This window comes from Polyodon spathula, chromosome 25 (genome assembly GCF_017654505.1).
Source record: "Polyodon spathula isolate WHYD16114869_AA chromosome 25, ASM1765450v1, whole genome shotgun sequence".
Classification (NCBI taxonomy): domain Eukaryota; kingdom Metazoa; phylum Chordata; class Actinopteri; order Acipenseriformes; family Polyodontidae; genus Polyodon; species Polyodon spathula.
Window position 1 is genome coordinate 4,911,342 of NC_054558.1, and position 23,825 is coordinate 4,935,166.

Genomic DNA, 23,825 nt, shown 5'->3' on the forward strand with positions numbered 1-23,825 from the left:
CAATCGTACAGTCCCCATAGAGCGGCAGCGTGGAAGGGAGAATGACAGGGACAGGGTGTGCTGAATACCATTAATCCCAGACTGCCAGGGCATCACTGCCCGAGTTATAAAGCAACACCCGAGGTGTACTGTAAATACAATGTTTCATTAGAATGACCATTACTTACAAGTGTAAAGGGTGAACACAATCATTCAATCATTATACCAAGAATCATCTGTCCAAAAACAAAGACCAATGCACTGTTTAGATTATATCTATTTAGAAATGATATACATTTCTCTATGCTCATTGATATACACAGTGTATCTCCCAGTACTGTGAGCTGTTATTACTTAGGTAGTACAAAAGTGAGTTGAGGACAAACACAAGCACACGGTTAAATTGAATAGAACAGTTTATTGATGCATCAAGTCATAACAAAAATGATTCCCCCCCTCTCCTTTTCTTAATCCCCCGACACTGTTAAAGTCCTGTGCACAGATTTGTAAAAATCTCGACGAAAACTCGTTACAAACTGGGGAGTTGGTGTTCACTTGGGTCACGAAACCCCACAAGTACAAGCTGCTGAGAGAGCTACAAGGAATCAGGACTCCAGGGAGGTTGGTGGGCTGCGCGGGGGGGCAAGAGCTGTCAGAGACGCCCGCAGCGCAAGTCCCATTAGATATCTTTGATGACTTCTTCCAGCTCTTCCTTTGTGAACATGTGAAATGTCTTGCCAGGTTCTATTGTTGCCAGCTGAAAGAAAGAAAGAAAATTAATCAAGACGGATGACTCGCCTGCCGAAAGGCAGAAGAGGCCCCTAAACTAGCAGGGGTTACATAACCCGAGTTGTAACGTTCATCAAGTGACACCAATCCTCAGACGGTTTCAGGCACCCACGTCCCCAACCTGAAGTGCCACAGATTTCAAAAGATTTAAACATGGGATGGGCACGACTCATATAGTATAGCAGGGTAATCCATTCCAGGTTTTAATACACGCTTGATTAGCCACAGTGCATGGGTAACAAGCTCAGGCGAGTCTTACACTCCTAGTAAAACCAGGAATGGAGCGAATTGCTATGCAATGGGAGTCTCATTTCCATCCCTGAGGGCCACGTTTCCAAAGCGTTTGCTCCAGTCTTTAATTAGAACTCCTATTTCTTGAAGGTGAAAACGCCTGTTCATTTTTACAAGACCAGAAGCAAAGCAACTCAAGCATTGCATACTGCAAGTCCTCTTCAGCACTGTCAAGGTGTTCCTTTTCTCATTTTGTGACATTAACTCGAACATTCTGCAGCACTACAGCGCCTTCCCCCTGCCCCAGCACACAGGGACTGGACTAACGCCACCCTGGCAAAGCTTCCTCACCTCAATGTTAATCGCATTCAGTTTTTCCTCCATGACCTGCTTGAGGATGGTGAGTGAAGACTTGATGGCATCCTTCAACGTCATGGACTAAACAAGAAAGAACAACATGAAACCGTGCGAGACAGCAGTAAACCTGCAGCCCACAGTCTGATAATCTAACAAAAAGCGATCTGCAGCTACACACAACACAACCAATGAACAGCAAGTCACACGCCAGCTGGAACGGGCAACGTGCGACGTTCACATCCTGCTTAGCCTGAATGACTCAATGACAGCTGAACACTGAACTGTGTCACTTCTCTCAGCATGCTGGAGTTCGGTTTCTTTCCCCTCTCCAGATAGATTACACCTCTGATTTCAGCAGGCTCTTCACTGACCTAGAACCCTACTCAATAAAATCCCAGGACTGTGTTTGTGTTCTTTTATTTACAACGCAGTCTTTTTGAAAAACATTCTCCCGTGTAAAACGCTGCTTTGCAAACAGAGAATCGTCTTCTAACAGTTTCCTTGACTGCAGACTCGATCGAATTGCTCCGCTGAACTGGAGCACGCCAGAGAGACACACGCACCTTGTGATACACCTCTTGCAAGGAGCTCTGCGCCCCCTCGGATGCAGAGCCGATGGCCCTGGCATCACACTGAATGAAGGTCCCCGATGGGTCCATGTGATAGCTGCAGAGACAGGGCAATGCACAATATGAAGCAGTACAACATCAGATACACTCAGCTAACGCGTTTGACAAGCAGGCTGCGTTTCAGATTGCGAGAGCGACATACTGAACGTCACTTTCCCCCGCAGCTACAGAATTACATGATTAACTCTGCTGGCTTTTAACAGCTGAGTTTTAACAGTTTCTAGCAGTTCCTATTGAAGAGGCAGGCAAAGTGCACTCACAGCTGGGGCCCACTCTCATCAACACCTCCAAACAGCAGCGCCACACCAAAGGGACGACTCTGCAACAGAAACGGTTTCCACGCGTTAAATAAGGCAATGCAGAACACACGCGCAGACTCAGCACGGCGTTCACAAGACAGGCTTCAAATGACATTTTATTAGCAGTTATACACACACAGAGACCGAAGGGGAGAACTAGCACGAAGAATCAAAACCCCGAAATACCAAGAAAGCATCTTTACAGTTCTGTGTTACACACAGAATAAACCACTCAATTGCCCTTCTCATGAGATGAAACCCTATTTTACAGCTACAGCCTATGAGGGATCAGGAACGCTCGAGCGTGGGATGCTGTTCTGCTCTGCCCGTCTGATTATAACATATTCACCATTGCACCAGGATCAGCATCTTCCTCCCCAAACTGCAGCGCCAGGTTAGAGACAGCTTGTGTCACGCTCTCCACGGTCATGGTTTCGTTGTAGGTGAACCAGTGGTTCTGTCGGGGAAAAGATAAACATGCATCTGAAAGAAGTGCAACAAGAACAAAGTGCAGAGCAAAAAACTTTACTAAATCATCCGACCAGAACCGAGAACCTGAGAGAGAACTGAACAAGCAATCCAACACAACTGAAACGCCGCGGGGGCCCGACTCACACAGAGTGTTTCGTTCAGCCCACTCTGAGAACCACAGTCACGAAAACCTCTCTCGACTGTTTTTAAGAGCGGGCGCGAAGTGGATTCTCAACCCACGCGATACATCACGTTTCTGAAGTAAAATAAAAGAAGGGCGCAAGGCTTGCGCCCGGACCCGGCGTTTGTAAAGACAGCCTTGTCGGATTCACATGCTCTTAAACCAAATACAAACCAAAACACATCCGTCCTTTACCTGCGTTTCAACTCGCGCTTTGTCGATCAGCGTTTTGGCATCAGCGATCAAGCCACTCATAGCGCAGCCTGGAGCAAGAGAGAGAGAGAGACATTAAGAGAAGAACTCGAACCCAAAGTGGATTGATTTCCTGATGCAAGCCATTCTGCGTTCAAGCCTCCAGGGTGTGAACACTATACCATCCCTCGTGCTCCGCCTTCACCCACACTCAATGCTGCAGATATCAGAAGCTGCGCTGGGTAAGGTGGGGTGAGCGCGGGCAGTGCGCTTAGTTTTGTGGCAGAGTGAATCAACAAACAAAAAACAGCCAACGGACAAGACCTCAGAGACTCCAAGCCTACCTATGTGCGAGTCAATCTCGACAATTTTCTCAATGCTGTTTGGTTCCATGAGAGGAGAAGTGATTCGTTTCTCAACAGCTAAACAGACCCCTTCTGAAGTCTGGATCCCGATCGCTGTAGAGCCCAACTACAAAAGAAGCGAGAATGACACATGACTTCATATGCTTTAGGATTTTAAACTGTGGTTTAAAGTTAACTGCACTCCACATATTCTCTTAACCAGAGACAGGCAGTAAAAGGCGAGTCCAGTCAGTTTATAATACTGTAGGTCTGATGAGCTGAGGGGTCTCAAGGGTGAGAAGGCGTTTCTTACTTGGATTACTATATCAATAAATCAGCAAAGCTATAGAAACAGCTGAAACAAACACGATATATAAAAACAGTTCAGAGGGAATGTTAGTTAGGATTCTTTAAAGACACGGGTGCGTTTTGGGGTTACCTTTATGGCCTCGATGGCATATTCCACCTGGAAGAGTCTGCCCTCTGGAGAGAATGTGTTCACACCTCTGAAACAGACCAGAAGACAGTCAGGTCCTATTAGGGTTACCACATTTCAATGCATACCCTGAAGCTGTGAAAGCAACCGCGTGTAAAACCATGCAATCGTCATTCATAAATGAATCCGGTGTATTTACTGCGGATCACAGCAACTCCTCGTTCTCTTTCTACTAATCAAAAAGACAAGGATTCGCAAAATCAGACCGGCTATTACCATTGAAAAAACACGCGAGGTACGCATGACCAGCTACAGGGAATAAAGAAACAATCCACTAGACTTTATTTCATTTCTGAATGGCGCGAACATATCTTAATAAAATTACGTTTCTGTTAACTTGCCGATCACAATGATTTGTACTTAAAATAAATTCATAATACGATTTAACAATGGTACTGTTTTGAACAGGGGCAAAAAATAAAAGGTTGAAAATTGGGAGATCTATTACCCCTCGCGTCTCGGTCCACATCTGACCAGGTCGTGCTACTTTCGGTACTGTTGGGTTTATCTGAATCAAAGAGGCAGACAGTGTGTTTGACTAACTGAAAACACACGCCAGCAAAGGGAAAGCGCGCAACACTACCAAATACGAGACTGCAATCCAAAAACAAACATAAATCACAAAGCTGAAAGCGAAACCAAACCCAACCGGCACCGCGCACTGCGAGGCGCTCCTTCAATCATTATTACCTTTTTTTTTGCGATAGCTTAACACCAATTAATTTACAAAATCGACTGGTTTTTGTTTTGTTTGTTTGTTTGTTTGTCTTAAATAAACAATGCGTATACAACATCAGCGGCAGATTTACTATGCTGTGCTCAATGTATCACAGAAGGCCCGATCGTGTGCTCTTGGACATGACAAAGCAAAAACAGCAAGGAGAATAGAAACGCACTCACCTGTCATATTCCGACCTGGTGAGGAACATTTTACCAACTTTTCACCTGTTAACAAAACAAACAGCTGCGGATTCAGAAAGGCGAGGATTATCACAATGTAAAGGACTCGCCTGTAATACACAGAGCTAGTAACAGCAAACTCAGACCTGCCCCGGAGAACCAGCCCGGCATGCACAGCACATTGGAGACACCGGGGCGAGGCTTAGCTCCTACACTCGCACCACACTGGCTGCCTTGCAGCTCAGTCAAACCCGGCCAAGCTCGACTGACCTGCACCATCCACACACTATGCAAATAAACCCCCTGCTATACAAACTGACATTAATGCACAACAGAGGCGAGATAATGCGCGAATCCGAGCGCCATGCATCCCGGCTCGGTGTCCCTTCACACGCACCTCTGATACGAGTGAGCGGGCACACGGTTTAATCACACACACACACACAGTATTGAATATTATTTAAAATGTGTCAACGCGTCGTAAAATTAACTCAGCTTGATAGTCTGATGCTTTTATTAACGCGTCGTGTCGTTATTCTGTATACACACTGATTAAGTCGTAGCTCCCCAGTTGCAAAGTTATGTACCTGTTTGGCAATTCTGTACATTCTGCACCCGTTATATGACCTTATATAGCTTTCATCATTATTATAAAGCTAACTTTAGATTTAAACCTGTTACACGAAGAAGGCTTGAAGCTGAATGTAACCGACTGTACAATTTGCTTAACACACCAGGTCTCAGTAATGATACCCTATTGGGTCTATGATCAGTGAAGAGAATAGATGGCAGCTTCCACCAGCGTTTGAGGAATAAACCCTTTTTAAAAAACAACATTATTTTTGTCGTGTTTGGTTAGCTCTGTTCTCCTGTCTGCGCGTCTCTGCAGAGCAGTCCAACCCAAGACAGAGAGAGAGTCCTCCGGGAGGCTAGGCGTGGGCGCCCCCCTCCTTCCACCGCTACCTTTGGCTTGGGAAAAATACTTTGACGCAACAAATAAACTTGAGAAGCATTCAGAAAGCGAGCTGAAAGATCAGTACGGGTCGGGACAGCGACGGTCGCGTACATGCTGCAATGTGTTATATGATACTGTTGGCAAGGAGAGATGTTTGCGTGCAGTTACTTGACTTTTGTTTGCAATCATTCCTTCCTTCCCCCTTCAGTCTAAACCCAAGCCAGTTGTAAATGCAATGGACGCGCTGTCAAGCTATTTGCATTGCTACTGACAGGCACGCCCCGCGTCGACGCGTCTAAGGGCGAGTCGTGTGCTCCCCTCCGCCGTGCCAGGTCAGAAAAAGTTTGGAGAGAAGGAGGATGAGGCTCGCTGAGAGTCCGGTTGAGTAAGACTGTGCTTGCAGACAGCTCAGCAACCCATTTCGCAGCAGGAGGAAGTTTTGTAAATCTGTGAATTGCAGAATCAAAACCTCGACGCAATATGCAAGTGGCCGCTCAAGTAAAGTCTTTGTAAAACATTCCGTTTGTAAAGTTTACGATATCTACACGATTATTATTATTATTATTATTATTATTATTATTATTATTATTTTTTTAATTGTTTGTTTTTGGATTGCATTATTACACAGAAAGTTATGACGACTGGGTTCCGGCTGGATTTTGCGCCTCTGAAAGAGCCGCTGGCCTTCATCAGGTGCTTGCAATGGGTGAGTTTTTATAATTTATTACAGCTCTACACTTTCATTTTCCGTGTGGCGAGGGCTCGTTATTTGCACAGCCAGCACCCAGCCTACACAGACCGCAACACCTATGAGTTACACTCTGAATTACATTAACGCCCGCACGTTGAATTCAAAATGCAATCTGCAGCTAAGCTATAACTACACAGTTGTCGAAACATTCCTAGTACAGCCTGTAATCATTATTTTTTGAGTGACAAACACCTGTCGATTTTTAAAACTGAACCAAACCACTGCTGTTAAATTTATCTTAAGCACCGAAGCGAGTTTCTTTCTTGTTAACATTTGCAGGGGTGATGTGTTTTTCTTGTATTAAGAGTATACTTGACGGTCGGAACCATCTTGCATTGCTTTCAGAATGGTATTGCGCAAGGCAACACCCGAGAACAACATGGGACGTGCAAAGCACCTTGATAGAAGTTAAAAAAAAGCGCATTTCCGCGTTAATTAAACAAACTTGTTGCTGTGTCCCGTTTACTGTAACACGTAAACATTGGTGTTTTAACTTTCACAGTTTTAAAGCGGTGGTTTGCAGCTCTAGACGGTGTTTTTTTTTTTGGGGGGGGGGGGGGGGAGCGAGTTTTGCTCATGCTCCCTGCTATATACAATCTCAACTACAGAAATGCACAACAGGATAAACATAATACAAGAAACTACTACTTTATAAGGCAACACGTCCAAACTGTACGCAAGGGACACGTTTAAACTGGGTGTTTTGCTGACTGCAGCGTGGAGAAAGGATGCGTTTTGGATATACCTGCTGTGCTTTTATAGCTGGAGCGTTTAACTTCCTGGCAGGAAGACGTGCTTATTAACAGCAGGAAACGGTTAACACACAAACCAGGTTTAATGTGAAAGTCAGACGAGAATAGAAAGTGTTTAGGTATGTCAATAACTGGAATGCATTCACCAGCAGGGATAGACAGGAAGAGAGCACCCGGCTCTATCCAATGAGAATCAGGGTCCAACAGGATATTTCCAGTGACTGAGGAGTACTTCATGAAGCAGAGCCATTGATAAACTCAAAACTCACTGTTGCAATAAGTAGCTGCAGCTTTCCATCTCCCGCCTCCTTCAGATACAGCGTGGTTAAAAATAGCCAAGCAGATGGAATAAGTGGGTATGAGAGGTACAGGCGGTATCAAATGTGATGAGAAACCTGCTGGCACTTTAAAATCCTGCTTTGAAGAACCGAGGGGGTGGGGGGACCAAAAGAAAACTTGTGCAAAATCAGTCAGTCAGTGCAGCCTGGTGTGGAGGGGCAGTTAAGACAGTAATGCATGTGTTTTTTTTTTTGTACCTTCCTCACTCCAGATCTTTGCTATATTTGCGTTTGCCACCACCGGAGGGTACACGGGACAGACCGCGGCTTCTGTGAAGTGCACCGGGAAGACCGTGGCCGACAACGTAACAGTGCACTTCGCTTACCCGTTCAGGTGAGTGCGCGAGCGATGTCCACTGTGTGCACTCAGAGAGGAACGCGGAGTGCGTGCGATATCCACTGTGTGCGTTCAGAGAGGATCGCGGATCGCGGCGGAGTGCGTGCGATATCCACTGTGTGCGTTCAGAGAGGATCGCGGAGTGCGTGCGATATCCACTGTGTGCGTTCAGAGAGGATCGCGGAGTGCGTGCGATATCCACTGTGTGCGTTCAGAGAGGATCGCGGAGTGCGTGCGATATCCACTGTGTGCGTTCAGAGAGGATCGCGGAGTGCGTGCGATATCCACTGTGTGCGTTCAGAGAGGATCGGAGTGCGTGGATATCCAGTGTTCAGAGAGGATCGCGGAGTGCGTGCGATATCCACTGTGTGCGTTCAGAGAGGATCGCGGAGTGCGTGCGATATCCACTGTGTGCGTTCAGAGAGGATCGCGGCGTGCGTGCGATATCCACTGTGTGCGTTCAGAGAGGAGCACTGTGAGAAGGGCAGGTGGGCAGAAACAGTGAAAGCTGGAATAACGAACCGCAGCTGAGATCTGTTTCCACTTCAAAATGAAAGTAATGCATGTGTGAAATCTCTTATAGGTCACCAGCAGTTTCCCCCAAAAAACATTTGTTTTAAAAAAAAGTTCTTGCTGCGTTTCAGGTTGAACCTCGTCAAGTACGAGGCCCCGCTCTGCAACAACGTGTCCGGCTCTGAAACCCTGTACCTGTCTGGAGATTTCTCCTCCTCCGCGGAGTTCTTCACCACCATCGGAGTCTTCGCCTTCCTTTACTGCACTGGGGTGCTCATCATCTACCTGGGGTTCCAGCAGCGCTATCGAGAGAGCAGCAGGGGGCCCGTGATTGTGAGTATAGGGCAGGGACCAGCAGGGTCTCGCCTCAGCAGTGGAGAGGTTAGCCTGCAATCATGCTTGCTTTTAGACAGCAATACAGTTTACTAGGAGTTAATGCACATAATTGTGTAACAGTATAGCTAAGGATGGCTATATAGCTAATAAGTTTCAGTGTGTCTCACAGTGCAAGCTGTTCTCCCTACAGCTAAATCTACCTCGGACGAATGTAAAGAAACTGGTCCGGCTTCCTTCTGACAGGCAGTGTATACTAAACAGAGGCATGCTGTTTTGTAAAAACGAACGTGCTTGCAGGCAGCTGTCTTAAGCTTCAGCGTACGTGTGTGTCTGGCTCCCCTCGCTGGGAAAGTGAGCCCAAAGGGTTATCTTGGGGTGGACTTCTTTAAAAAATTGAGGCGGCTTCAGGCGAGGTCGGATTTCTTTTTAAACCCCCGCTCGCTTTTTTTTTTTTCTCGCTGACAACATATTGCACTGCAATGCTTTGCATAGTAACTGGTTGCTAAGCTGCTCAAACTGTGTGAAATCATTACTGAGACAAACCCTACACACAGAGTATTAGAAATCACAAGGACAGTGTTATGAGTCGCTGGAATACCTTGTTCCAGCGTTTTTGCTCCCATGTGTAGCACCTAGAGAGAAATGTCCCAGCTCCGTGTCTATCTGGCAGGGGGCTGGGCGCCTCTCTGTGAAAAGTCCTTTGTTGCTGTACAGGACAGCTGACCTAATGATCTGGAATTAGAGGCTTGGCCAGGCATTTGACAAGCCACCAGCAAGAGAAATTCTTCAACTGTGTGTGTCTAGCTCATCGTAAAGTATAATTCTAGAAAAAAATTCAAATTCACCCAGAGTGGCTCATGCAGTTTCTTTTGCTAGCGAGTGCATTATGAAATGGTTATGGTTTAACAGAAGCGACACTGAAATAAACGTTGTGGAGTCTCTGAAGTGGAGAGAAGGACTCCTGTTGGGACAGGCGGCGCTGGCAGGATTGACTGTTCTGCCTGAATCCAGTGTGCCCGGCTGGGTGTGTAGCTGCTACTGAAGCCCTCTGCTCTTTCCCCTTGCCTGCAGGATTTGGTCGTGACGGGGGTCTTTGCCTTCATGTGGCTGGTGTCATCCTCGGCTTGGGCTAAAGGACTGACGAACGTCAAGACGTCAGTGAGCCCCAACAGCATCATCCAGGCCATAGCCGTGTGCAAGGGCTCTGTGGTGTGTACCGCAGGGGCCGTGCCTGCCATGGGCCGGCTCAACGTCTCTGTGGTGAGTCTGTCCCTCCCATAGCCCTCCCTGCAGGTTAAAACAGCAGCTATCGAACTATCAGTGAGCAATTTTAAAACCCTCCTCCTCCTCGCGCTCTAAGCTCTGGTGGGGACGGCCAGGCTCGATTTCGAGGTCCTCGCTGGCTTTCCGAGCCATGGCCCGCGGAAGCAGTGCTGAACCCGTTCTGAGCCTTTCTCTTGATTTCTCTCTGCAGATCTTTGGTTTCCTGAATCTGATACTGTGGGGAGGGAGCGCCTGGTTTGTGTACAAGGAGACCCCCTGGCACAAACCAGCCAATCCACAAGGATCTGTGGAGGAAGGAGCCAATCAGAACTAACTGCACATTGTGACGTCACTCCTGTCCTGTCTGCCAATCACAGCGCAACCTGTTTTTTGTTTTTTTTCTTTTTAATCCTTTTACATACAAGAGAAATAGTAGAATATCAAACACACATCTCCTCAGCACCCTTTGAGTTTAACATTCAACTCAAGCCTGGATTGCACCAATGTTAGCGTTACTGTAGACACAGCAGAATTAAACAGGGTGTCTAAGTGGTGCCAGTGTCATTTTTATAAATCTATGATCCGGTTACATTTGATTCTTGCCAGTAAACTTGCAGGACGATAGGGTGGGGACAGCAGCTGACATTGATAAGCTATGAACAGTCTCTAGCACTTGCTGCATTCAGACAGTACTGGCACCCGGGTGTGGCTATGTTCCAAAGCACAATGCCATAGACGTCTGTGTGAGGTTGTGAGGCACAGCTCTTAATGAAGCAGGCAGGTACAAGGGCTTTAGGTCTGTGCTTATTGAGCCGTGACAGACGAGAACCGGGTTAAGATGTCGGGCTGATCCTGCTGGAGAAACGCATCTACTGCAGTCCAGAGACAAACTGGAAGTCTTGTAGTTAAGATCGTAATCCGCGTAGTGCACTGTACTCACTGTTATCATGACAGTACATTACACTCCATCACTAGCCAATCAGAAGCGAGGGACACAGCAATGGAGAGGCGGTGACATCGTGTTTAACCGCAAACTAAAGAAACTCCATTCAACGTGGGATCTACTTTTACTCCAGACTTCACTGAAGGGGTTGCGTTAGGGATTCTAGATTTAGCACTGCTGGGGTTTAATAGCTGAGGGGTGAAACTGCCAGCGGGAGATGAGAGTGACCGCTGTATTGTTTTGTAAGGTGAGAGTGTTTTTTGCTTCTATGGTTTGGGGTTATTTTACGAGTTTTGTTTTTAAACCTTGCTTGCTAGGGCAGGGTCAAAATAAATCTAACAAATATTTGTTTTAAAATTAAGTCACAATAACATTTAATGTTTCGTTTTGGTAGCCATACACACAGCAAGCCGTTTTCAAGTATGTTTTCGAAGACCTGTCGGTTCTAGTTGTTCATGTGGGGATGAGTGCTTGCTGGGTTTCCAGTGTCTGTATGCAACACTGCCCAAATTAGTATGGAATATAATTATTGTACAGGTCTATGGGGGCGGGGGGAATTTGGGGAGAATATGACAATCAGTTACTGTATATTTGAAAGGATGGGTCATAAATTCTTGTTTTGTTTTGTTAAGTCCATGGTACTGAACTGTGCCTGTGCATGGGCAGTGCTGTATTAAACAGGACTGGGGAAGTCAGAGGTGTGTTTCTCTTTCTTTGTATATTTTAATTCAGGGTTCTGTAAAAGCAGAAATTGATCTGAAAACAACACAGCGCTGTGTGACCCTTGTGTTTGAATAGGCATGTAAACATGCTCGTATCCACTAGATGGCAGTATCCGCGCTGTTCTCATTCATTTTAGCCGCTGCTGGCATCATCGTGCGCACACAGCTGCGCTGAATCGCTTCGCAGCGCTTTGAAACTGAAATTCATCAGCCGACGCAACAGCGGGATTCAATCTGCTCTAAAGGACCATTGCATTCACCATGTAGCCTCAAATCCTTCACACACACACCCCTCTATTAAAATGAGCAGGAAACGATCGTGCTATGAAACAAAGGCATTATGTGTTTCCGATTATCTTAAAGCAATCATTTTCACCCTAAAGGTCTGCAGGACAAACAGGATTAACACGCAGGGAATAAAGTGATACTCCTCCTCTCCTGTGATGAGCAAACCCTGGCAAGAGGGTTAGCAGAGGCATGATGTGAAAATAACTCCTCCTCTCCTGTGATGAGCAAACCCTGGCAATGCAAGGGTTAAAGCAGAGGCATGTTCCAGTTATAGGTGAGCAACGCAAGGGTTCAGAGGCATGTTCCAGTCTAACTTGGGAATAAAGTGATACTCCTCCTCTCCTGTGATGAGCAAACCCTGGCAATGCAAGGGTTAAAGCAGAGGCATGTTCCAGTCTATTATATAAAGTGATACTCACTCCTCCTCTCCTGTGATGAGCAAACCCTGGCAATGCAAGGGTTAAAGCAGAGGCATGTTCCAGTCTATTATATAAAGTGACTCTGGTGCATTTAATGATGGGCAGAATCTCATCTACCCTTTACCCACAACTCAGCCTGACCACCTGACTGACGTGCATGTAACCCTAGGGCATTGTTATAACGTGTTTCTTTCCAAACTGCCCGTTTGATGCCTATATTACAGGTAGGACCGGTGGCATTGTTTCAGTAGCAGCTTTCCTTTCAGAAGGACTCGGAAGCTGCTGGCACAGTCTGCACTGACAGGCCGAAGGGGTGGTGCGGCTGGGGGCTGTTGGCAGAGCCACGTTGTGTTCGTGTCATCTCCAATGCCACAATGGATCCTGACAGCCATGTGACAAACAGGACTCTCTTTCACTGTGACACAGACACACACACACATAGAGGAGAGTCCTGCTGCTGACTGCAGCTACTGAAAGGCATTGTCTGCCACAGTGATCAGGAAAGCATTCAGTGCCGTGAACACCAGTCTGTGTGCAAGGCTGTTTCCCCAGAGCAAGCAGGCGGTGCATATAGAGTTCATTATAGGGGAAGGGCAAACGAATCATCATGAAAATCAAAATATCACACGGCGCTGATTTCTGCACCTGTTCATGAGTGACACCAGCCATCAAGCTCAGGGTACCGAGATATTTGCTCCGCCTCCTGCAGGTCTGCCTTGCAACAAGAACCGGAAACCGTCATGGCAGCTGAAGAAAGGGAACATGGGAACTGTAGTTCTGTAATAGTGTAAGACTACATAATGGGACCTCTCAGCTCGAAGCGTTTGCTGCCGATGCCAGTGTAATGCTTAATGCAGGGACTTTCATTCCGAAATGCCGAGTGTCACGTTCACATAGCATCATGCTGTTTCTGAACACGTCAGCGTGCCACGATAACGTAGCCTTAGCAAAGAATAAGCGGGGAGGAGCCTAACTATGTTATAGATTTTATTAGGCGACAGTAAATACAACAATGAAATTTCAAAAAATGTTCATTACTTTTAATCCAGTACATTGTTCTCATATGAAATATAGCAGGCGAGAGATCTCCACACACTGCTGTACAGCCCAGTGTGTGTGATTCGGGTATTGCTGTAACGGCTCTAGTGTTTTTTAGTAGCGCATCAGGACTGGGTGAGGCTCTCTGTTCGTGCCGATAGACAGATGGCTGAGAGTCTCGGTATGTTTCCAGCGCTTCGTGATTGGGCTCTTACAATATTACTGCATTCGTATCTGTGCAGCTATCCACTCACAAAGGGGGGAGAGATGCAAAGCGTTGTGATGACACCAAGTGCAATTAATTACTGGTAGCTCCCTCCGGTTTCTCTCAGCCCAGCAGCGCCAGGCACTCCTGAGATATCTCACCGATCTCCGTGGAGACCGCGGCACGGCGGGGCAGCCCGGAGCGGCGTGTGCTGAGGAGCGGTGAGCCGAGCGCGTCACCGCCCGATCAAACCCCCCCGTGCCCGTGCCCGCGCCCGTGCCCGCGCACTGCGGGAGCGCGGAGGGTGACGTAAGGGGCGTGCCCGCGCAGTGATGATGGCGGTGCGTGAACGCGCGGCGGCAGTAATGGCTGCTCTGAGTCGGCGGGTTCCGAGTCTCGATGATTTCGCGGGCCAGAGCTGGAGCTCCTGGGTCGAGAGGGCGGACATCTCCGTGTCGGATGGTGAGTGAGTTATTCAGCAACAGCGTAGTTCGGTCTCGGCTCAGCCAGGCCCCGTGTTGCCGTTTATTTTCGCTGAAACGGAGAGAGTCCCAAGCCTGTAACCCAAACAAAGGATCCGCCGGGTCCTAGTGCTGGCTGGGTATCGAAGCGCCTGGACAGCGGGGTCCCCGGGTCCTAGCGCCGCCGCATCCGGAGAGGACACCCCAAAACATGACGCGCAGCCCCTGCACAACGCACCAGGGCATTGTAGACAGGCAGTGCCTCTGATTGCTATGGCAACGTGTTAAACACACTGCACTGTGCGGCATAACGCGTGTCTGCACAGGAAGCGCTCGCACAGAAGCACTATTCGCGGGCAGCACATTATAACTATTGTTAGCAGACGCAAATAATTGCATCTCTAGTTTGTTTTTTCCCCCTTTAACACAATAAAAAAGTTAACCCCAGCATTTGAAGTTTGACGCATGTGTGTGTCACTCGCGTCACATTCCCGTGGGAGTGGGCTGTCGGGGTGGGCTGACAGCGCGCCAGCTCCTGTGATGAAGTTGGAGGAGGGGGGGTGGTGCGTGGGGGTGGGCTACCATCACCAGACGTTAACCTGCAGAACTCAGAGAGATGAGCTGGAATCAGCCTGTACGAGGAAGCCAGGGAGTTATTTTGCTAGAAAAAGTTTTTGCTTCTACAGCAGTCTCTGTTGAAGGAAACCACAAGTCTGCATGTTCCACCTTAGCAACGATTTCATTTTAGTCTCAGGTTAGCAACAATAAATGCATCACAAATTATTATTATTATTATTATTATTATTATTATTATTATTATTATTTGTTTAGAGTACTGACTACATTCTTCAGTTGAAATCATGGAAGAATACTTTTATTCAAAGCGTTTATCATGATTTAACTTTATATGTTAACCACAGCAGACTTTAGAATGGACCCCACTGAGTTTGTCTGCCCTACCAAGAGTGCGTTTAATGCAGCTTCATTCCAAACCCTGCTGAGTCTGTGAAGGCTTCATGGCTTCTGTTGGTTGTTTGTGACACAGGGGTTGATGCTGAGGAGTGGAGCAAAAATGGGAAGAAGAAGGCGGAATCGATGACTCTTGTCAAGGAGGGTAAGTGACCAGAACAGGCTTTTAAAGCCTAAACTTAGTGCAGCTTACAAAACAAACAAACCAAGGGTCTGTCAGCGTGAGCCGTACTGGTTTGTCTTTTTAGATGCTGCGAGTAAAGTTTGTGAAACACACAGTGCACAGCTTTCGTTTTTCATCTCAAACCAACTTTATCGACAGTGTAGGAGTGACTAAAAGAGCATCGCGTTTGGCTTGAAACGCAATTACCAAAGATTAGAAAAAAATTTCAGCCGGAATAAAATGGTACAAGTTTGTATGTGAAGTGATGTGCTCTGAAGACGACGTCCTGTACAAAGACACGTGTTGAAACCTAGAGCACTTTGGGGACCTACTGGAAGCAAAAGCACAACACACCTGGCCTTTGAGGTTTCCAGTCAGAGATGCCTAACACAGAAACGTGGCATCCTCTAATTACATACCCTTCCCTAAGGCTGAGAGAACTCTCACCAGGGCTTACCTGCTGGGAAACCCAGGATCTGATTTTCATAAAAACACAAACTCCGTGTGTCAGTTCCATCATTGGCGCGCGAAGGGTAAGACCAAAGTGCTTTCCACGTCGGCAAGTTTCATGTTTGTTTTGCTGGAGTGAACTGTGGGGGGAGTTGTTTCAATGACGGGGCAGGGGCGGGGCGGGGCAGTGGTGGACCTGCATTCTGTACATGCAGGGATCACCCACGCTTGGAATGGGACGAGGTCTTGTGTTTATTTAAGGTTTCGTTTTATTTGACGCCAGCATTGTGCAGTAAAAATCTGCGGCTTCTTTGGAAACAGAAACTACAGCAATTGAGAAACGAACGACAGTCGCAAGAGTGAACTGCGAATGTGGGCTTCCTTTAGCACAGGCTTTAAACGTTAATCTGAACCTGAGCGAGAAGCGCTGGGTGGGTAACCAGGCGACACACAGCCTTTGCAGAGCTAATCATGGGAGAGATTGCACACGGCGTTACTGTGAGCGGGTAGGAGCTAAATTAAAAAAGCTAACCGAGGACAGGACTAACGAGTCTCGAAAGTAGCAAGGATGCAAAGCTGCAAAGAAAGCTGAAGCTTCGCCTGCTTTTAAAGAGCTAAGCTGTCGGCTCTGAACCTTTCTTTTTTTCAACTAGATAGTAGTCCTGATAATCGACAATCTGGCGAATAGACTTGTGGATCCTGCGCTGTCTAGCTGCTCGGAGTCTGATTTATCATTAAGCAGATCACAATCTTGACTGTCATGATGATGTTTCTAATGCAGTGGATTTTCTATCTCTGATTGCACAGTACCTGCAAAATAAAAAATAAATAACACAGTGCGCTATTGATGCGGTGGCAGAGGGACTGTGTGCGTGCGTGCGTGCGTGTCTCAGTCTGGACAGTGCAGCAGGCTGTGTTGTGGAGCTGCTGAAGCGTGCCTGACCGATTGCTCCATTAGCATTCACTAATAAAGAAGCGTGGAGCACATCCTCCTGCCACCAGCTGCAGTGTGAGATTCCCAGGGCCTGCTGTCGCTCCTCGCCTCTCATCGCCCTTGCATCAACTCCCCAGAGAGAGTACAGTGCAGTACAGGCATCCTCCCTCACCACTCCCTACCCAGTCTGCACACTGCAGTACAGGCATCCTCACCACTCCCTACCCAGTCTGCACAGTGCAGTGATTTTATTGCAGGCTTTGTTTTTAACATGTCATCCTCCTCCACAGGCTGATGCGATAGACAGCTGCGATCTGGATGAAATCTTAATACAGTCGGGTCCAGACAGCTATGCTTCCCCCTCCCCGTCTGGGTTCAGACAGCTATGCTTCCACCTCCCCGTCTGGGTTCAGACAGCTATGCTTCCCCCTCCCCGTCTGGGCCAGGAATCCTGCCCGCTCGCACCCAGAGTATGCCAGGCTGAAGAAGTCCAGTCTGTGCAGTCTAGTCTGAGGATGTGAACAGCGTAGATTGTAATTGGTTGTAAAGCTGCTGGCTGTGCGGCAGACCTCCTATTCAGTGTGCTCGGTGGAGCTCATGAGTGGCTTCATAAATCAGCCGGTCTGGGAGACCAGCTGGATTAGAGTAGCGTTAAAGAGTGGCTCAGTTCAGATCCATCTCTGATCAGATCATTCAGACAAGAGACCCTCTCTGTGTTTTTACTCTCCAAGGCAGGAAGCCTTCTAAAACTGAGAGAAGATACGCTGTGGTTAACTTGAAAATAAATCAGATTCGGTTACTCACCATCTTCACGAGATCGCAAGATCAGAAAAGGCTTTTTGACTTGTGCTTTATGAAGAAAAATAAAACAGCCGTGCTGTGAAAAATGTCAAGCCTCGGGTGTTTGAATCACGTGCCTGTATTGAGGGGCGAAGGATTTACTGGCCATTTGCGCCAAGGACCGTTTCTCTCCTAACTGAGCTGCCGTTAACAGGCCAAGCCAGTCATTCACAGAGCCCCTGTCCGTTCTCTCCTCTCCATCCTTTTCACAGACAAATTGGCAGGTCACGGTGCTCGAAGATCCTGTCGGGGTCCCATCTAGCAACCCCCCTCCCTCGGGACAGCCTCGTTGTGAATAAAAGGTTTACACAGCAGCTGTACCGCGGTCGCTGTCCTGCCCCGTCTCACCCAGGATTTCATTCTACAATGAATAAAGAGCTTGTAAAAGGAACATCTGCTGCTTCAGTACCATCAGACCGTGGAGAGCAGAAGAGACACTTTGGAAGAATATTAGTGTCACTATTAATAGATGGGTGTAGATAATGCAGGGTGCTGTCTACCAATGTGTTTTATATATGTATATCTATAAAGGGAAATAATAAAAAACAGTATATCAGATCTTAATGTGACCTCCTTTCCATCTGATCCAAGCCATTGATTTATACTATGGTAGCATCGCTTCATATAAAAATGACATTGTTAAGACCTGCTCTGTTTGTCTCTTTCCCTGCCCTGCTCAGACATGGCTATCTTCGGGCAATGCCCAGCACACGATGACTTCTTCTTGGTGGTGTGTAACCACTGCGGCCAGGTGGTCAAACCTCAGGCCTTTGAGAAGCACTGTGGTGAGTAGCGGTGCCCTTACAATGCAAGGGATTGGGGGGAGGGGGGTAAAGCCTTAGCGTTTCAGAATGAAAGGCTTGTGATCAGTGTGTGACGTTACCTAGACAGGAGTGTGGTTTGAGAAGAAGATATCTCTAATAGTCTGTAACACAAAGGGGTCTGTTTGAATGATCTCCCAAGAGTCCAATCTTAAGACCTGCCCTCTTTGTATTAGTCCTTGTGGAGTTTTCCCCTCAAGGATGATTTAGTAAGCCACTTATTAACTGGTTCAGTGTCAGTACACTCTCAGTGTGAGGGAGCGTTTGGAAATGTTAAGCGCTGCCGCTGTTTTAGATTGTTAAAACAGAGACCTTTGTTGGTTTCCAATCCAGGTCCATGCTAATGCCTTTCTGTTTGTTTGCTTTGTCCAGAAAGGAGACACGGGCCTCTGAACAAGCTGTACTCCCGCCTGCACCCCACCTCGTCCCCCTCCGCACCCCCCCAGAAACCCCGGTCAGGGAACCCCCAGTCCCAGCATATGACCCCCAAAGCAGTGCGGGAGAGGCTGCAGCAGGGGGGCGGCGCCCCCAAACCCCAAACCCAGCCAGCGCAACCAGAACCGGGGCAGAAACCAGCCAGTGTGCAGAAGGAGCTTTGGTAAGCAAGCCCTCCTGCTCTCAGAGTCCAGCCTGGGGCTTCAGAGCTCGGGAGTTTAGAAGCTGCAGAAGCCGACTTCAGGCAGAGCTGCAGGACGCATCCCGGCACTTTATGAAAGGAGATTCGACAGCTTTTGACTTCTTAGCCAAACCATGCAGTTGTTTTTTTTCCAGCACTGATTTAGATCAGTTGAATAGACACCTGTATCTCCTTAAAGCTTCAAAATGGAACCAGATGTATTTCTGGAGATCTGGGGAGAAAAGGCAGGACTCCATAGAAGCTTGAGTCCATCGCTTGTGTTTTGCACAATATATCTGGAGAGCATTCCTGTTTTCACAGACTTGTGGGTAGAAGGTGTGCCTTAATATCCAAAAGCTTGTCTGCAAGAAAGGGGGGGGGTCTACTTTCATTGTTTTAAAGAGTTTTTAGATTCCTGTGAATTCGGTAAATATAGGAACACGGAAGGATACCTGCATATTAGACACTGAACTGACAATTTTCTTTCTCCTCAGTTACTTTGTCCCCGTGGTGAATTTAGAACTGCATATTAGACACTGAACTGACAATTTTCTTTCTCCTCAGTTACTTTGTCCCCGTGGTGAATTTAGAGAAGATCCCCTCCCTCACCCAGCCTGAAGGTGCCTGTGTCAAGCTGGGCTCGCGCCCCAACACTCAGCCCGCTCCACCGCCCCCCCCCTCCCCCAGAGAGACGCTCCGACTCCACGGGCCTGCAGGGAGGGGCCTCTCTGAGTCCCCCCTTGCAGAGAGGGCCCCGAGCCGGAGAGGAGACACGACCCCTGGCCCTGAACCCAGCAACGCGGCGCGCAGCGGCCACAAGACTTACAAGAAGATCTCCAGTAGGGTTACTTCTCATCTGCAGCTTTTACTTGTGCTGTATTCTAGTTAGACGGGCTTCAGCCTAGCTTGTCTGTTTGTTTGGTTGTGGATTTACAATATCTATCAGTCCATTTACATAGAGATCTCAAACGGTACTTCTAGCTTTTCTCATTATTATAAATTGAGTGACCAGCACTGGTTCAGGGGATAGTCTAGTTCAAATGTCAGTGCTTCAGCAATGCTTTGATTTTGTTTTCCAGAGAAAGAATGTGACCTGGACAGACATTGCGGCGTTCTGGACCCTGAGAAAAAGAGACTGTGTACTCGAGTGCTGACCTGCAAGGTGACGGCATAGCCAGGCTCTGACTGTCTCACTGCTTCTGTGCTGCTCTGCACAGGGAGTCTGGAGGGTAGACCCGGGGAGGGAATGGGGGGGTCCTGCAAGGTGACGGCATAGCCAGGCTGTGACAGTCACTGCATCTGTGCTGCTCTGCACAGGGAGCCTGGAGGGTATTCATTTCTTAGCAATTGTAACTGTTTGAGTAACCTCTCACAGCAGAGTGTTTCCTTTGCTGTTCTTGACTCTCTGTCTCTGTCATCAGATTCACTCCATACACCAGCGGAGGGAGGTGGCAGGCCGTACGAAGGGCTTTGACCAGCTGGTGGCGGAGCTGAAGGCGGGTTCGAGGGGGCGCGAGGCAGCGGGCAGGGAGAGGGGGGTCCCGTCCAGAGAGGGGGGTACTGTCCGCTCCCCCAGCTGGGACCAGGGCCCCGAGACCCCCGCGGGACTGACCCCAAACTGCAGGAGGAGGCTTACCAGCTGCACAGCACTCAGGTACTGCCGCTCCCACTTGGCATACCCTCTGCACTACAGGGGCGCCGCCCAGATTACCCACCTGCATAACCAAGCTGTGCTGTAGTGTGATAGCTGACATTACTGCTACAGAGGTGTTCAGGGAGAACGTAACGTTTGTCTGTGTGTTGAATTTAGAGCTCTGTGTTTCATAGATAGAAAGAAGACTCCGATTGCAGAGCAGTTTCGCCATTCCAGGTTTTGGTGCTTGATTTAGTGGATAGGTAACACGCTCAAAACCAGGAATGGATCGGACTGCTGTGCAGCGGGAGTCTTGTTTCCATCCCCGTGTGTTGGTTAATTTGATTAATGGTGTAGCAAGTGTACCCTTTTCACAAAATGATCCTGAATCAAACTGGCAGGAATCCCGTGTTCTCCTTGATGTTCCGGGTTTTGTGTGACTCGTGTGATGTTTTGTTTGGGGTTTCAGACAGGGAAAGGGCGGTTCTCGTTCGCTGGAGCTGCTTCCTGAGCCTTGCGCTGTGTTTGCAGGTCCAGGGTGTCATCTGGGAGCGACCCTGAGGAGAGCAGCGCCCCCTGGGGGGAGACAGACGCCCGGCCCCTGTACCCCTTCCCCACGCTGTGGACCCACAGCCACCTGTCCAGCGAGGAGAGTGAGGGGCAGGAGGAGGAGGAGGCAGAGAAACCAGACTGGCACTACTCCGCTCTGCATCCCAAACCGCTGGGGGTAGGTCCCGCGCACACGCGTTCGTCGAGTTCCTTAGAGAAGCAGCTACTTAAAAACTCACACAGCTTTTAAGAAACCATTTGGAGTTTGAGCAAGTGGAGCCAACAGAGTTAAAAGATTGTAGCAGTCAGTTTCTTTTGTAAGACGATACAGAAGCACCGCATTGTCCTGTAAATTTGGCCACTTTATCAGGTGCTGTTGAAGAGGCTGCATCAAAGTGTCAGTGAACTGCACCCAGTAAATGGGTAGAAGCAAAGCTGTACCGTTTTCAGAGGGGCAGGGCGCCCAATTGTTGCAGCTGTATGACAGACTGCAGCTTGACAGGTGCGTTAGGAAGAAAGTGATGAGGGAAGAAGACGGTTGCAGAGGCTGATGAAAGGAAAAGCAAACCAGACCCACCTGTGTGCTGGTTGTAAGTAAGCAGAGCGAGGTGCAGCGTGAACAGGCAATGACCCCTCCCCCTGTCCTTCTCTCCCACACAGCTGTGCACATTCGGAGGCCGCTCCCTGGGGCGGGGCTGCTTCGTCTTCAACAGGAGGCTGGACCGGCTCCGCTCGGCGCTCAGCTCCATGGTGGAGCGGCACGTCAACTCGCACATGTGGAAGTAAGTGCTTCGCAAGCGTCCTGCACGCTCTGGACAAAATCAGAGGTGCATCTTTCAAAACTGCGGTGTACAGCGAGTGGAAGTGCGTAACGGGTAAGATAGATAATGTGAGGGGTTAGGTAGCTCACGCGCTGTGTGTGCGTGGGTATGAAATACAAGGGGAGAGAACAGGAAGAGTGAGGGAGTGTGCAATGCTGTATCCTGCAAATACAATCACTCCTTAACCAAGCAAAGAGTGCCAGGTAGCTGCTAATGTGTTTGTTCCTCTTGCGGCAGGAAAATACCTCAAGCAGCTGACCTCCAGTCACAGCGTACCTCGGCACCCATCCCAGCACCCTCCTCTTCTTCCTCCTCTTCCCAGCATTCCTCTGCTGCTGGTTCCTGTCTTCCAGCCATCTCTCCCTTGAGGACTTCCTGTTTTAGCTCCTCTGGAGTTTCTAAGCAGTGCACAGCAGCCTCTCCCAACCCTGGCACTGCCTGTGGGCTTTCAGATTCCACGGGGGGCAGAAGCCAGTCCATAGTGTCCCCAATAGCTGCCAACACCCCTTCCCCGTCCGCTCTGAGCAGGACCCCCACCCCTGCCACTAAAGCCAGCAGGTCATCCAGGATAAAGGGGGCGCCAAACCTGGAGCACAACGCCGCTTCCCGGAAGAGGAAAAAGCCGCCCCCTGCGAGCGAGGACCCGGCACCTAACAAGAAGAACTGTCTGCTTCAGGACGGAGGCAGGACGCCTATATCCGGGTCCTTGGAACACCCGTCAAGGACCGCCCCCTCCCCTCACAGACCGCTCAATGGAGCAGTCTCTCCCGGCAACAAGCCTCGCCCCCAGCCGGCCCCGACGGAAGCGCCCCCTGGCCCCATTTTTTTCAAACGGACCCCCCACCCCCATTCGGGGCCACACACCCCCAGGCCGCCCCCTCCCAAGGACCCCGGCTCCAGGGCCAAGGCAGTTACCGCCAACAGCAAGGGTTTGAACTGTGACCCCAAGGGGCTGGGGAAGAAACGGAAGAGCAGGCCCCCTGCTCCCCCCGAGCCCATACCTGCCAAACCCAGCCGCTCAGCCACCTCCTCCGACAGCAACTTCTTCCAGAAGAGAAAGGACAGCAAGGGAGGGATCTCAGCCGGGCTGGAGAGGAAGCTCAGCCTGCACAAGGTGGGTGGAGGGGCAGTTCAGGTGGCTGCTTGGCTCAGGTTCAAGCGAGCAGATAGAGCTTCAGCAAGCCTGCCAGTGCTGAGCCCGCACTAACCAGCCTGGTTTCTCCGTTTCTTTCTTTGCAGTCGAAGCTGCATCACTGACAGAGTGCCTGCCTTTCAAACCAGCCGAGGATGCAATCTTCAGAGATCCATTGCCACAGACGGACCGGATCGGACACTGGATTCGTGTGTGTGTGTGTGTGTGTGTGTGTGTGTGTGTGTGTGTGAGTGCGTGACTCTGAATGGGGAGAGTTTGTATGTATGAAGTGTGCGTGCGCCTGATTGAACTGTGTCCAAATATAGAAATACCTCAAGACTTTTACCTGTTATGCTGCTACACAGAACGTGCGTTGAATTAAAAAAGGAAACCGAAGGGTTGAAAGATCCAAATGCCACTGAGAACTGTTGCTTTTTCTATTCATAAAAACATTTTATTTGTACTTTTTTTAAAGCAGCGTGTTGACTGATTATTTATTTGTATTTATTTTCACACACAGTACAGTGTCCAGTTTAAAGAGGTCTGCCTGTTTATGTTTCATTGTAAAATAACCCATGGAACTCTTTACAAAGTAGCAGGGGAGCTGAAAATGATTGAAATGTCTTTTATGGTTGAAGAAACAACAGTATACCTGATGCCCATGACCTGAAACACTTGTGACAGTATCCTCTAGATCAGAAGATCTAG

The 23,825-nt window shown here is 48.6% G+C and overlaps 3 protein-coding genes across 5 annotated transcripts; 2 read left to right on the forward strand and 1 right to left on the reverse strand.

Moving 5' to 3' along the window:
* Positions 1-382: 382 nt before the first annotated feature.
* On the reverse strand, positions 383-5,064 carry LOC121300356 (proteasome subunit alpha type-5). 3 transcript variants are annotated; one of them, XM_041228920.1, is made up of 10 exons: positions 5,015-5,064; positions 4,869-4,913; positions 3,912-3,978; positions 3,473-3,599; positions 3,132-3,199; positions 2,634-2,741; positions 2,246-2,304; positions 1,920-2,022; positions 1,351-1,437; positions 383-736 (listed from the first exon to the last, which is right to left on the reverse strand). In XM_041228920.1, exons 2-10 carry the CDS (start codon positions 4,895-4,897, stop codon positions 659-661), a joined length of 726 nt encoding a protein of 241 aa, XP_041084854.1. In that variant the 5' UTR covers positions 4,898-4,913; positions 5,015-5,064; the 3' UTR covers positions 383-658. The 3 variants fall into 3 exon arrangements, with proteins under 3 accessions (XP_041084854.1, XP_041084853.1, XP_041084852.1); XM_041228919.1 differs by having other exon boundaries at positions 4,869-4,932; positions 5,015-5,030; XM_041228918.1 differs by having other exon boundaries at positions 4,869-5,059.
* Positions 5,065-6,049: 985 nt separating this feature from the next.
* LOC121300075 (synaptophysin-like protein 2) lies at positions 6,050-11,751 on the forward strand. The gene is made up of 6 exons (XM_041228457.1): positions 6,050-6,321; positions 6,452-6,529; positions 7,877-7,998; positions 8,646-8,847; positions 9,922-10,110; positions 10,325-11,751. Exons 1-6 carry the CDS (start codon positions 6,304-6,306, stop codon positions 10,445-10,447), a joined length of 732 nt encoding a protein of 243 aa, XP_041084391.1. The 5' UTR covers positions 6,050-6,303; the 3' UTR covers positions 10,448-11,751.
* A 2,282-nt stretch (positions 11,752-14,033) lies between these two features.
* On the forward strand, positions 14,034-23,580 carry LOC121300382 (ataxin-7-like protein 2). The gene is made up of 11 exons (XM_041228959.1): positions 14,034-14,190; positions 15,235-15,303; positions 18,226-18,330; positions 18,739-18,964; positions 19,547-19,821; positions 20,062-20,144; positions 20,404-20,636; positions 21,147-21,342; positions 21,825-21,946; positions 22,223-23,099; positions 23,225-23,580. Exons 1-11 carry the CDS (start codon positions 14,061-14,063, stop codon positions 23,240-23,242), a joined length of 2,334 nt encoding a protein of 777 aa, XP_041084893.1. The 5' UTR covers positions 14,034-14,060; the 3' UTR covers positions 23,243-23,580.
* The last annotated feature ends 245 nt before the right edge of the window (positions 23,581-23,825 follow it).

Bases quoted from the DNA above. Each gene is read 5' to 3' on its own strand.
- LOC121300356 (XM_041228920.1), bottom strand. From the start codon at position 4,897: ATGTTCCTCACCAGGTCGGAATATGACAG. The intron at 3,200-3,472 runs GTAGGCTTGGAG...CTCTTGCTCCAG, and splicing joins CGAGATTGACTCGCACATAG to GCTGCGCTATGAGTGGCTTG. The intron at 2,305-2,633 runs GTGAATATGTTA...TTTCTGTTGCAG, and splicing joins ATGCTGATCCTGGTGCAATG to AGTCGTCCCTTTGGTGTGGC.
- LOC121300075 (XM_041228457.1), top strand. The intron at 6,530-7,876 runs GTGAGTTTTTAT...TCCTCACTCCAG, and splicing joins TCATCAGGTGCTTGCAATGG to ATCTTTGCTATATTTGCGTT. The intron at 8,848-9,921 runs GTGAGTATAGGG...CCTTGCCTGCAG, and splicing joins GCAGCAGGGGGCCCGTGATT to GATTTGGTCGTGACGGGGGT.
- LOC121300382 (XM_041228959.1), top strand. From the start codon at position 14,061: ATGATGGCGGTGCGTGAACGCGCGGCGGCAGTAATGGCTGCTCTGAGT. The intron at 20,145-20,403 runs GTGACGGCATAG...CTCTGTCATCAG, and splicing joins CTCGAGTGCTGACCTGCAAG to ATTCACTCCATACACCAGCG. The intron at 21,947-22,222 runs GTAAGTGCTTCG...CTCTTGCGGCAG, and splicing joins GTCAACTCGCACATGTGGAA to GAAAATACCTCAAGCAGCTG.